Genomic DNA, 13,746 nt, shown 5'->3' with positions numbered 1-13,746 from the left:
GCATTTTGAAAGGTTACTTGTCTGGTTGACTGTTTCAGATAGAAGACATTCAGCTAAAAGTAACAAAATTGGCTAATTTTAAGATATATAGTCAAAACTCTTCAATATTTAACTCCCCAAGTCCTTTTCTCTCTACCAATTTTTTACAGTCATGTACAGTAACTTACAGGTGCCTCCATTATCAAGAGTTATTTTGCACTTCATGGCTCTGTCTTACAGAATGAGAAGGCAGGGGGTTGGCTCCATTGTCATGCATTTCCCATATCCGGTCATGTGACGTGATCCTTACAAAAGAGTGCTTATTGTTTCTACAGTTCTGATCTCTGTATCTACACGCCTGTTGGGGTTTTCCCATATCTCCACTGTCATGTGCACGGTCAAGGTGTATATCGCTCCAAGTTTTACCAACTGACCTATAGTTTGGTCTCCAAATAATATTGCAAAGCAAACACCAGTGTTTCATAACAAATAATAATTAATCTCCAGGTTGGTTCCATCATGGGGCTTTTTTCCCTTTTAAAATATTTTTTCTTATAATTTACTATAATATGATTTATCGATAATATAATACATTTTCTAGTATATTTATAATCATCAGTAAGGGAAAGTAATTCAGAGAATTTTAAATTAAAGTTTTCCATGTGTCATTATTATGTCCGTGGGAGCGTTTGTCTGCACCGTTGATAAAATTATTCTCAAAACACATGTCATTGATGCTTTGTTGGGATAGTATTAGGAAGCAGGGTACATATTGAAATTAGAATAACAAATAACAAATGCATTTATATTCTAAATTCAATAGTCAGGGAGTACATGTGCTTCTGATTTGGCTATTCGCCACAAATAAATGTTTAAAACGTCTATAACACTTTTAAAAGAAAGTTGCATTTTGGTAAAGTAGGCCGAATGTGCGGATTCATTGCTGCTCTCAAGCGATATTGGTTATATTTACATTCAAACAGAATTTTAATTTTTTAACTCTTTCAGAACTCTGTCATTTGATTTTTTTTAATGGGCTTTGGAATTTTACTGATTTGGAAAATACTCTTGTTTGAAATTGCCCTGTTTTTCAGAAATTAGAGCTAGAAATTATAAGAGTGTCACCACTTCTATAACTAGTCATTAACTCTCTTTTCAGATAAACTATTGGCAAATACAGTTAGATAGACACCGGTTAAAAATGTCAAAAGTTGCTGATAGGTAAGTATCTTGAGATGTCTGTGTACATTTAAAATTTTTAGATGACAATGAAATCTGATCAAAATGGTTAAAAAACTATCGGAAAGGGAGCTAAGTAATTGGAAACATGGAGTAAATGTTATTTTTTCCTTTTTTAACATAGAAAACTTCCAGGGACCTGTTTTGTTGTAGTTTAAGTGACAGAATGATCATTATTGTCTTAAATCTCTAGAGGCCTAATCCCTGGGCAACCAGAATCAGATACAGAAGATAATCCCAATGTGTTGAATTTTTCATTCCTGCTGGGAGCAATGACACTTTCCATTTATGAAGTTACCTTTGGCCTTTGTGAAAATGTATATTAACATGCACACTGAGTCATTATATGACTTCAAACTTTGTATTAAACTCAGATTTTAACTATTTTCCATTTCTTCATTTACATCTGTTCTTAATGGCATTTCTTTTCTTCACCTTGGGGCATTATCAAATCCACTCTTCAACTTTTTCCCTCTCCTCTCTTTTTTAAAATTTTTATATACAGATTAAAAATAATTTGGTCAGTGATTTCCCTTTTACCTAATTCCTATAAATACTGTACACAAAAATCCCTTTTAACCTCTTTTCCAAGTTGACTAAAATCAGTTCAGGAGCAGGTGAACTGGTCGACCCAGGATTGGACCTGACCCTTAGCACTGCCCTTCACACATTGACCTCTCCCCTTTTACTTTGTTGTAATGGAGGGATATTGCCCACGTGGCTTAGGCATGGGCAGAGATGGAATCCTTAGGCACGTTTGCCTTCCCAGGAGCAAAATAAGTTGATGCATGTAAGTTATTGAAATGTGAAAACTGTATTCATTCTATATGCAAGCAAGGATTCCTTGGCAGGCAGTTTTATATTGCCCATTACTTTGGGTTGGATGTAAGCTCAGCCAGACAACTGGACGTGTTTCTTCTCTCTAGTCTGCTAAGTTACACGGAACAGTATTTAGAATATGACCCGTTTTTTGTGCCACCTGACCCTTCCAACCCATGGCTGTCTGATGACACTACTTTCTGGGAACTTGAAGCAAGGTAAGTGATGTTTTCTCTTCCCTTGAAATATTTCACTCACTTCAGGGTTTGAGTTAAACAGGAAGAGCCCTATAGCTGAGTAATTGTAAAGGTAATTTCACTCTGTGTCTATGTTAGCCCATGACGTGAAGTTCTTATTATAAAGGTAATGGTTTTTGACCCTTAGATATTGGGATTTGGATTTATATATGCATTTCTGGAAGACGGTCACAAAATAGAGGAATACAGGTTTTAAGGTAGACTAGTCATAGTGGGGATCTCTGGTTCTTTAAATTTACCTCGTTGTTTGAGCTTCCTTAAAAATCCACATAGTCACAAAGGCCCATGTAGTCAAGTAATACAAATGCTAAACCCACACTTATTAAGCCCATTGTAAGTATGCCTTTATACATTCAATTTTAAAACAAATGACCTTGCCATAAATGCTGTAAGAAAAACTGACAAGACACTGACTTCTTAGGAAAACCAAAGCACAATTTAGAGCTCCCTGATTTCTTTCATGAGCTAGAGAAAAATGATAGTATTGATCTTGACAGAATGATAAAAAGATCATTGCCTATCACTTTATGGAGGGGGTATTTAGTATTCTACCGCACTTCTCTAGATGGGATTTATGGGCCTTCTCTTGCTTGTATACTTATCCAGTTGGTCTGAAGGGCCTGAGAAATACAAAACTCTTCATCCGTAGGTTCTCGATGTTATACATGAGGAAGCCAGGACCCCAGAATGTTACTACTCCACCAAGGTTAGGTCACACATTCAGTTGACAGTGGAGTCCTAAACTGGGACTTAGGTCTTTGGTTCCCAATGCATTTTCTCCCAGGACAACAGACCACCGTGAGACTGCATTGGGTACGGGCTAAGAAATTGGGCTGCAGGGTCATATATCTGCAGTGTACCCCCTTATTACCTGGCCGACACTGGCAACTCATAACCCTCTTTGTGCTGTGATTTCATTATCTATATAATGAGAATTATAATAAAAAACTAAAAGAATTCATCTAGCGCACTTAGCACTTGATGCTCAGTAAACCTTAGACTTTATTATTAATTCCTCACTTACACCTTGATACAATTTCATGCGAGGAGTCATCAACCTGAGATGTTTTGTTTCCTGAAAGGGAAGTTCAGGATGGGAGCACAAGACATACATGAGTCTGAGAGAGAATGTAACAGCAGGAAATAGGGCCTGTAATGAAAGGAAAGTGTCTGGTTTCGTTTTATCTCCCACAGCAAAGAGCCAAGCCAGCAGAGGGTGAAGCGGTGGGGGTTTGGCATGGACGAAGCCCTGAAAGACCCCGTTGGGAGAGAGCAGTTTCTTAAATTTCTAGAGTCAGAATTCAGCTCGGAAAACTTAAGGTAAGACACGTCTTTTTTAGATCTTACACTACGAGCCAGAGATACCTACCTGTGATGTGTCTGGTTGTTTAGGACGTCACACAACCAATCAGTTACTCTCCCAGCCAACATCACTTTGGTGATGCGAACCTGTCGAATTTCTGCCACTTCATGGAGGGGAGGAAAAGGTGAACCAAGGCAAAGCCTGCTCCACAGTCTCAGTTCCTCTTATTGGTTTATTTTTACACTGTCTCTTGATCTTGTTCCTATATAAATTTTGTACATTTGAAATGGATGCCATAAAGCAGTGCGATACTGAATGCCGGGCAAAGTAGAAAATGGCTGATAATATCTATGCATTGAGTTGAAATATCAACTATTCATCAACATTGATCTTCTTTGCACATTGCTTCTCAAGTAAGGTCTAGAAAAAGAGCTTGGGTACTGGTATCAGATAACTTAAGATGAAACTATGGGGCAGCTCCTTTGCTTTGCACATTAAATACAGCCTCGGAGCAGGTGCGGACAGCACCAGGTGAAGCTGTTAGTGAGAGAGGGGCACACCTTCTGCCTGTCTGTTTTAAACCTCATCCTTACATATTTTTGAAACTTTTCTAACTTGAAAGACACCTGCAAGTGACATTTTTAAATGTGAGACACTTGAATAGACTTTAATGGCTCTGTTTCACGCCACTGAAGTAAGTGGTATCTTTCCACTCCGTAAAAGTGGTTTTCCATGAGCTCTTTTATTCGTTATTCTTTTGAAACATGATCCCCTGGTTTCCTTACCCATGACATATGCGGTTCTGTGACATTTATTTACGGAAGGATCTCAGCAGCCGTATTTTTTTCATAGGAACTAAGTAGTGCCAGGAATGGTCACATTGTTTTCAGAGGATTTAACAGATACCAATAACAAAACGTTCAGAAATATGTAGGACTTCCACAGATGTCCCAGGGATTAAGCAAGATGCCCATAGATACGCCCTGGAGGAATTTAATCACACAGACGTGTGTCTGGCGTGCATCGCTGGGTTGCAGCTTTCTGCTCTCCTTCAACCTCTCGAGAACCTTCTCAAGTTTGTGAGATCTACAGTCGCTAAGGATGTTTATTGAGCCTACGAAATAACATGCTCTATATTAAGGTCGCATCATCAATTATGGAGTACAAGGATGTGTAAAAAATAAAGCAGAAATCAAGGATAGTTTTAGCATGACAATGGATGGGGAAGTGCAGTTTCCTCCAAGTCTCTTGAGTTTTTGAAGGAATGCTGACGTTACGAAAATAATGAGGAAGAAGTAAACAGGCAATGAGCCTCACCAGAATCACCTAACCAAACAAAAGTGGCTCTTGAGCTCATTAGCATTGCAGCCTGCTGATGGGTACAGAGAAGACAGACCACAGCGCAAACCGATGGGTGTTTAGATCAGAGAAGTGTGGAAGGACGGTTAACCCAGAGTTGGGGGGCAGCAAAGGCATCCTCGGGCAAGTGGCTTCTAGACTGCGATCTGGCTGCTGAGGATGTAACCAGACAGAAAAGGAATAGGGAGGAAGCTTCTGGGCAAAGGGAGGGCATGTGCGAGCTTTGTTTTCATTAATGAATTGAATCACTGCTGATCCCTTAACTCAAACTTTAACCATTTCTTTTCTCAATAATTCTGTGCCACACTGGTTTCCCTGCTAAGTAATTACATACAAAATATTACATATGAGAAATATATGTTGAGTATATTTCTAGAATATCTACCTTATGCCTATTATGTTTCCTTGCTAAACATGTAGATGACAGGTAGGTAGGTAGGTAGGTATGCAGATAGAAACAGAGATATAAATCTTGAACACCTACTCTGTACCACAATATGCTTCCTACCCACTACTTTTATAAGTATGCCATGCTTTATTATCATACACCTAATCATCACAACAAAAATAAAATGTAAATATTCTCACCCCATTTTACAGGTAAGCAAAATATGTTTGGGGAAGGTCAAGTGAGTTGTCCAAGTCAGATTGCTAATAATTGCAGCCTAGGCTTGCTATAAGCCCGTACTATCCACTGCTCCCCAAATTGGAGCCACACGGCTTGTACGTCAGTATCTGGGGTCACAAGTGAAAGAGGCAAAAATGATCCAGTTAACCTACAGGGCTAATTGCACTTAAATAAGTCAGTGCCTCGTATCTAAGCCACACACCTCTAAGCACCTGCCGTCTATGCAAGCGTGGTACTCATATGAGTGTTTTCCGCAAGTATCAGGAGAAAAGAGAAGAGTCGAGAAATCCTGCTTATCAATAACTACTTATTCTTCAGCTGCAGCCGCACTCTCCATGGGTCTCTATTTTGCTCATCCCTGTTGCAGGGGAAGCACATCGAGTAAATACTTAGCATAGAATCAGTACTAACTAACTAGTAATATGGGTTTTATTTTTGAGTACCTAAAAATATGTCAGGCAGTTCCAAAGTGCCCTTTCCATCATTTATGTCATTTAATCTAATGGAAACCTGGTGAGATAGGCATTATCATCCCATTTTACCGACGAAGAAACAGAGGCTCAAAGACATTAGGATACTTGCTCCTGTTCCAGCTGCCGTGTAATAGGGGAGAGAGGGATTGTAACCAGTGCCCTCTGCACTCTGTGAAGTTATCAATACAGTGATGACAACACTATGCCGAGGGTAAAAAGGGCAATGAGGCATCACAGGCAGTGGCTCATCTCATCTGTTGCACGTGAGCCCAGGGCACGCCCCACTTAGGACCCTCACAGTGGACAGCCTGAAACAGGTGACCCTGTCTCTGCACCCTCAGTCTCCTATTCCCGGAAATGGGAGGAGCTGCTGAGTTAATATAGCTAACCCCTTAGCATAGTGCCTGCACCCATGTGTCAAAGTAGGTATTGTCATTGTTATCTTCTCCACTGTTTTGATAATTCAGCCTTATGACCAAGTCCGTTTAAGGTGTCACTGCATCTATAACAGCTTTCCGGAGCGTCCTTGTCCAGCCCAGCACTCGCCCCAGCGGGAGGGCCTCTCTGCTCTGTATTCCCAAACCGTCCAGTTCGTGCGGCTCCGTGAGAGTCCCGCATGGGCTTCCTCGTCCTGTGGCCGCATGAACTGTTGTTTTTTCCTCTATTTCTTCTTCGAGGACAGATTCATTTAACTTAGGTGTCAAAGTGTGCTGGGATGAACTTAAACGAGCGCTAACCATGACACTGATTGTCCCTCAGATGCAGATGGTATTCCTGTGAGATTGCAGTGTTGACATGTGTATTTTAGGAGGAAAATAGCCTTGCGGTGTCCCTTCGCAAAGCCATAGTGGTAGTTTCCTGTTGGCTAATTCGGATGATCTACTGTCACGTGTAGCTGTAGGAAAAAGATACCTAGAAACTGAAACATCTCTAGAGGGAGCAGTACTTGATATTCTAAGTCTAGCTCAACGCAAGCTTATCTCTGACCTCTCTTTAAGGCCCCAGTTAAAACTTAACAGTTACGAAGGGACCGCTGATCGCGTTGTCCCCCTCTTAGGGCTGTAACTCACGGTGGCCTCCGTCCGTGCGGTCACCTTGTCCATGTCGTGGTACCACCTACCGTGAGAGCCATAGCAGTGCCTGTGGAGGATAACATAGACCTAGTAGTTACACTTTTAGGCGTGTTTTATATTAACCAATTGTTCACATTTTAACTTTATTTCTAGGTCCAATCAAGAGCTCTGAGGGAGGCATTACAGGCAGTGGAGCGACCTTATATAGTGGAGCTCTATATATAACATACAGCGGCCTTTAAAGACGTGGAATCCATTCATACAATGCGCCCCCTTATTATTAGACTTTTCCATTTACTCTTATCAACCAAAACATGTCCTGGCGTCCTATCCTCTCAGCACTATATTCTATAAAAAAGCATGGAAAATACATTTATGTATTTAGAAGTCAGTATGCATTAATTTTTCAGAGCTTCTTGAGTGATATAATGTCTGCAAATGAAAGCCTTTCAGACCACGGCATGGGAAAGCTTTCTGCTTCTGTCATTCCATAACTCTCTGAATTCAATCTCCTAAAATTAGTTACTTGCCCTGATTTCTCCAGCCAGGGCTTTTTTTGATCTGGGCCCAGACTTCCCTTAACTCCAGCAAAGCTTTGCTGTAATCCCTTTGCCAGGTAGAGCAGAAAATCCTCTTCCTCTGGACCCTCACCACTCAAGTGACAAAAGACCCAGAGAATGCCGTATAATACATGACTTTCTCCCCGCGTCGCATGCGGTGTGTCACTGACCCTTGATACCCTCCAAACTCCTCTTCCTCTCCAATAAACGGTTCTCTAGCACTGCCACTTTGCTGTAATAAAATGAAGTTTGCACAGAATCAGGGCTCTGGCAGATCCACTTTTAACAACAAGCTCATAATTGTTTTCAGTATTTCCTTCCAAAAAATGATATACCTTTGAATGCAATTGATTAAAAAACAATCAGTCAAGTCCTGGTATTGGAAGCCCTCCAGAAAGTGAGTTCATCATTATGCATCGTTGTACATTGTAAGGTCACTCGATTTTATAAGACTTTTCAGATGACGAGACAGAGGAATAAACGCTTGGTGTCACATCCTGCGTAGGTTCTGGCTGGCAGTGGAGGACTTGAAGAAAAGGCCTATTCGAGAAGTCCCCTCCCGAGTTCAGGAGATATGGCAAGAGTTTCTGGCTCCGGGAGCCCCCAGCGCCATTAACTTGGACTCTAAGAGCTACGACAAAACCACACAGAACGTGAAGGAGCCTGGACGGTACACGTTCGAAGACGCTCAGGTGGGTGCAGGGGTGGGTGGGCCCCATGTACGTCACAGATGCGCTCCTGAGAAGTTGACTGTTCAGATACTTTTCATTTCATTTTATTAGAATTGGCCGCGATGCCTAATAGCCCAGATTAGCTCACTGTGTGTAAAATAACTCTTCATCGATCTAGAAGAGAACAGAGATGCTTTAGAGTGGCCTGTTTTTAAAAGCCTGGTGATGTCTTGGAAATGCGTACGGTTTTACATGCACAGTTTCTGAACGGGAGTATTGGAAGTATTTGAAAACTTTGACTTCCTCTTCTCTTTTGTTTGTTATCCAATATGCAAGCAAGCATTTGCCCCAAGTGGCCCAACTTCAGGAACACGTATTTGACATCATTTTTTTTCTTTTTTTTTTCAAGATTTATTTATTTATTTATTTTTAGAGAGGGAAGGGAGGGAGAAAGAGAGAGAGAGAAACATCAATGTGTGGTTGCTGGGGGCCGTGGCCTGCAACCCAGGCATGTGCCCTGACTGGGAATCAAACCTGCGATGCTTTGGTTCACAGCCCACGTTCAATCCACTGAGCTACGCCAGCCAGGGCTTGTATTTGACATCTTTAAGGTGTCATCAATGTGAAGATTCTAGGATTCTGACATTCCTTAGTTATTCGTGATTAAAACGGTCAGAGCTAAACTGAATTAGTTAAAAGTTATGTCAGACTCAAACCGGTTTTGCCACTAATGATAAAATGGCATACAAGTTCAGGCACTCATTACTCTTTCAAGTTAATTTTTTGGTCTGCAGAAGAAAATTGATATTAAGACATTAACTTCCGAAGACAAGTGTTTAGTGTTTTTTAAAATCAAACTGGACATAAATGTCTCCTTAAGAACAATTTGAATGTCATTTCCTAATAATGTGTTGAAATTGGCTTTTAATCAGAGCATGCCTACTTTATAAGTTCTTAAACCATTTTTGGAAAAGGATATTAACTCTAGAAAGTACATTGTATTTTAAGTAACAGTGTTACTAAAATAAAGTACAGAAGATGAAGAACGAGATACACAAATGTCCTTCCTTAATTTTACTCTCAGTAGAAAATACATTTCTCCTTGGCCCGGGCTGGTGTGTCTCAGTACATTGAGTGCTGGTCTGAGAACTAAAGGGTTGCAGGTTCGATTCCCTGTCAAGGCACATGCCTGGGTTGCTGGTTGGGTCGCCAGGAGGGGGCGTGAGAAAGGCAACCATGCAATGATATTTCTCTCCCTCTCTTTCTCCCTTCCCCTCTCTAAAAATAAATAAATAAAATCTTTAAAAAAAAAGAAGAAAAGAAAAAAAATACATTTTTCCTTGGCTGTGGTTTAAGGAAATGAGCTACTCTGTATAAAACTAACCCAGATTGAGTGTGGGCTATGAACCAAAGTGTCACAGGTTCGATTCCCAGTCAGGGCACATGCCTGGGTTGCAGGCCATGGCCCCCAGCAACCGCACATTGATGTTTCTCTCTCTCTCTATCTCCCTCCCTTCCTTCTCTAAAAATAAATAAAATCTTAAAAAACAAAAACTAACCCAGACTGAAACAGCTCACCAAACACCCATTCTTCCTCTCTGTGCTGTGGTCTTTCTAAGTGGAAATAATTAAAGTCTACAGACACACATGACCAAGAGCAGGATAAAAATTCTGGCCTTGCATCCTTCTCTGTTCATTTATTTTCATTTCAGTTCAAGATAGCATTTCAAACATTTCTCTAGAACCAGCAATGTGTAAAATGTTTGAGATGACCTTCCTGAAGTCTTAAAAGGAATATTTATTTATCAGTGTCATTTAAAGATATTTTGTTTAATGGGTTCTTGATGTGGAAAGGCATAGTTTTCTACAGGAAGCATTACCAGCAGACGCTAGGCTTCTCCTTGAATTAAGTGGAGATGTTTAACTCCAGTTTTTCTGTGGGTTTTTAAACCCTATCTTCAAAAATGTAATAGGATTTCCTTGTCCTTGTTTGAGAAGAGACACAATGCAATGGTTAAGAAAGCAGGTTCCAGAACCAGATTGCCTGGGTTCTAGTCCGGACCCCGCCTGCCTCGGTACTTCCCTTCCCCATGCCTCTGATTCTCCACACTTAACCCTCCCTGAGGTTGTGTGGGGATTAAATTAACTAGCCTCGGCAAGCATTTAGGAGTATGTATTCAATCACAGCCCCATACTCTGCTGAACATCTATCATTTCTTTCATTCCCACAACTTTGTATTAAACCTTAGAAAAGTAAGGCTGAGAGAGATGAATAAACTGGTTACGCTTGCACTTTGCAACTGATAGATCTTGAGCAAGATGGTATTGGAATCCGAAAATGCTCGACTCCAAAACGACGTGATGTCATTCTGACGATAATAAACTGATACAGTTTTAAATGTACCCTACTCTTGGAGAGGAGCCTGAGACTAAATAGTTGAGGCTTAATCCTGAGTGCTTTGAAGTGGATGCCGAGTAACTACAATTTTTTGTGTTTGAGACTAGGGAAACCGAGTCATTTCTAAAACCGTATATGCTCTCCAAGTAGCAAGAGATTGGGACCTCCAGATACTCTCAAAGGCTTCAGAACTCTACATCTAACTGCCGTTTCACTGGACTAGAAAGGCCAGGGGGCCTCCACACTCCCTTGAGCTGCAATAGGGCCACAACACAGTCTCCCGGAACGGGGCCAGCAACACTGAATTGGGTCAATACATTTTTTTTCACTTGTCTACCATTATTCATCGCTAAAGCAGAATATTACAAACTGATTAGAATTAAAGTATTAAATATCTATTGAACTTGTCGCTGAATGAGTAAAAAGAGCATACAAATAGGGACATAGTGCCATCAAATACTACACTATTCATTCTTTTCCTTGTGCTCTGGCCCAGCGTGGATGTGGGTGACAGTCTTCCGTATTATTTCACTAAAGAGAGCTGATTCATCTGAGCATCCCACCCTCCAAATACACACGATGCCACAGGTATCTAGGCTGACTTCGCATCATTCACGCTGGGCCTGGAGTCATTTTAAGGGAGAAATTGATTGACTGGTATATTCTGGAATAATCTCTATAAATCGACAACTCGATTTGGACTTATGACATTCCATTAACTAAATTCCATTTTTTAAAGGACTGGATGTGACTACTATTCTTTGTAGCTCCTCCACCAGTTTTAAAACTGACTCATGAATAAAATAACGTATTTGAGAATCTGAATGTTCTCTAAACATAAGGGATTCCCGTCAGCATCCTTGTTATTATTTCTAGCTGCCCCCAGATTTGCTTTTGAACTAAGTGTTGTATTCTTATCACCACATGTGATGTTTCCTGGGAAAAATCACATACAGAAGCACCTTAACTATTATTTCTTTTTAGGAGCACATTTACAAGTTGATGAAAAGCGATTCATACCCACGTTTTATAAGATCCAGTGCCTATCAGGAGCTTCTACAGGCAAAGAAAAAGGTACTGCTTCTTTGTGGCCTTTTCAGCTCTGGTCCTCAGTTGTAATTATTTGGAGTAGTTACCTCCCCTGGGCCCAAGGTGTTGGACAAGCGGTAAGTGAACGCACCCCAATACCCTCCCCCAGACCTTTGCATTTTTAAGAGCCATTTAAGTTACTTTTGTTTCTGTGTGCTTCTTTTCTTTTTTGTTTGTTTCTTTCTGTAGATATTCTTGCTTTACACTGTTTTTTTAGAAGCGGTTTCTATGTTTCGTGTTAGTCTTCTATATGCCTAGTTCAGAACAGGAAATCAGAAATTTCAGTAAAGGAAAAGGACACATGGCATTAGGTAAAAAACTTGAACAGGGTCTTTTTGTTCAGTATCGTAGAATATGTGTTTAAAGCCACATACCCCATCACTAAAAATGTCATTCACTAAAAATGTCATTTTTTCGGTGATAGCTGTCAAAATGTGGTAATGTTGGCTTCTAAGTGTCTTTCTCGTGGTGTTTAGCCTGAATCACTTGGGATCCCCACAGTGGATTTTACACACCTAATGTGGTAGCCACACACATTTTGGAAGAGTTCCAGCAGGCCTCAGTATTCTATCAATACTGAGTCTATAATCATAGTCTATGATCAAAGTCTCAGCAGCCTGTGTCGCTAGCACCCTGTATCATCCATAAACCAGGGTGTGGGAAATCTGGATAAAAGCATCAACATCACTCATTATTTCTTTTTTTTATCTGTACTCCAATGTCTATTGCATTATTATCACAATATCCAAGGTACAGACACCTGAGCGAGCATTGACAGGTGAATAGCTAAGGGAAATTTACACACACACACACACAGATACACAGGAATATTATTCACCCGGGAAATAGAAAAAAAGTCTGCCATCTGCAACAATAGGGAGGAACTTCGAGGGCCTTATGTGAAGTGAAACAAGCCAGACAGACAAAGGGAAACACTGCATGGAATCACTTATATGTAGAATCTTAAAAAAACAAAGCTGAACACAGAAACAGAGTAGAAAAGCAGTTGCCAGGGCCATGGGGTGGGGAGGCGGGAGAGGCTGAAAAAAGGCACAAACTTTCAGGTATACGATACGAACAGGCCTGAGGACCTCGTGTGTGACATGATGACTATGGCTGATGATATTTTACACTGTATAACTGAATTTTGGTAAGAGAGTAGCACTTGTGTGGTTATAAAAAAGGTAAATATTTGAGGTGATGAAAATGTCAGCTTTATTAAAGTATAAGGGACAAATAAAATTAACATTATTTCAGGTGTACAATGGGATGATTTCATATATGTTTACAATGTGAAAGGATTCCCACCGTCGTTACTTTTTAATATTAAAAGAGTTCATAACTTCTTGAAATTCTGAAATGAAATTGTAATTCTGTGGACTTCATGATCATCATTTAGGCCAATGGGATTTTTCAAAGGCCAGCGCCTTTACAACCGAAAACAGATACTCTGTATTCAGGCTGCCCAGCACAGCAACCACTGGCCACATGGGATTGTTCAAATTAAAATTAAAATTAATTAAGATTACATAGAATTCTAGCCAAATATTAAGGACTCAGTGATAACAGCTAAAGGCTGCTGAAATGCTGGACAGCAAAAATGAAATTTCCATTCTTTCAGAAATTTCTGCTGGATAACAATGCTTTATAAAACGGATACTGTCATCAACAGCAATCTGGTCCTGCTAGAAAATGATTAGGAATGCCACTAGATTTTCAAATATTTAGACTTTGCAAATGTCAGCATAAAAGCTTCCCATATCTACTTCATTTTAATGTAGTTTAATTTTGCACGAAATCACACCATCGTGTTTGCGGAAGAAGAATTTTGGTGTTTACAATGAAATCCTCGGTAAAAAGAGGGAGCTCTCCTCTCTCCTCGGGCCCTCTGATCTAGG

General features: G+C 40.3%; 1 protein-coding gene across 4 annotated transcripts in view; it reads left to right on the top strand.

Moving 5' to 3' along the window:
* Positions 1-13,746, top strand: part of RGS7 (regulator of G protein signaling 7) — a 304,285-nt gene that overhangs the window by 279,942 nt on the left and 10,597 nt on the right. For all 4 annotated transcript variants that reach the window (XM_045860385.1, XM_045860383.1, XM_045860368.1 and 1 more), the window contains 5 exons: positions 1,139-1,200; positions 2,145-2,255; positions 3,489-3,614; positions 8,196-8,382; positions 11,744-11,833. In XM_045860385.1, coding sequence (XP_045716341.1) covers positions 1,139-1,200; positions 2,145-2,255; positions 3,489-3,614; positions 8,196-8,382; positions 11,744-11,833 — 576 coding nt within the window. The remainder of the gene's footprint in view (positions 1-1,138; positions 1,201-2,144; positions 2,256-3,488; positions 3,615-8,195; positions 8,383-11,743; positions 11,834-13,746) is intronic.

The sequence above is a fragment of the Phyllostomus hastatus genome, unplaced genomic scaffold (assembly GCF_019186645.2).
Source record: "Phyllostomus hastatus isolate PE091 unplaced genomic scaffold, TTU_PhHast_1.1 phas_contig_148, whole genome shotgun sequence".
In the NCBI taxonomy this organism is placed as follows: domain Eukaryota; kingdom Metazoa; phylum Chordata; class Mammalia; order Chiroptera; family Phyllostomidae; genus Phyllostomus; species Phyllostomus hastatus.
The sequence above is the reverse complement of the archived record's forward strand: the minus strand, read 5'-3'. Positions and strand labels throughout refer to the sequence as shown.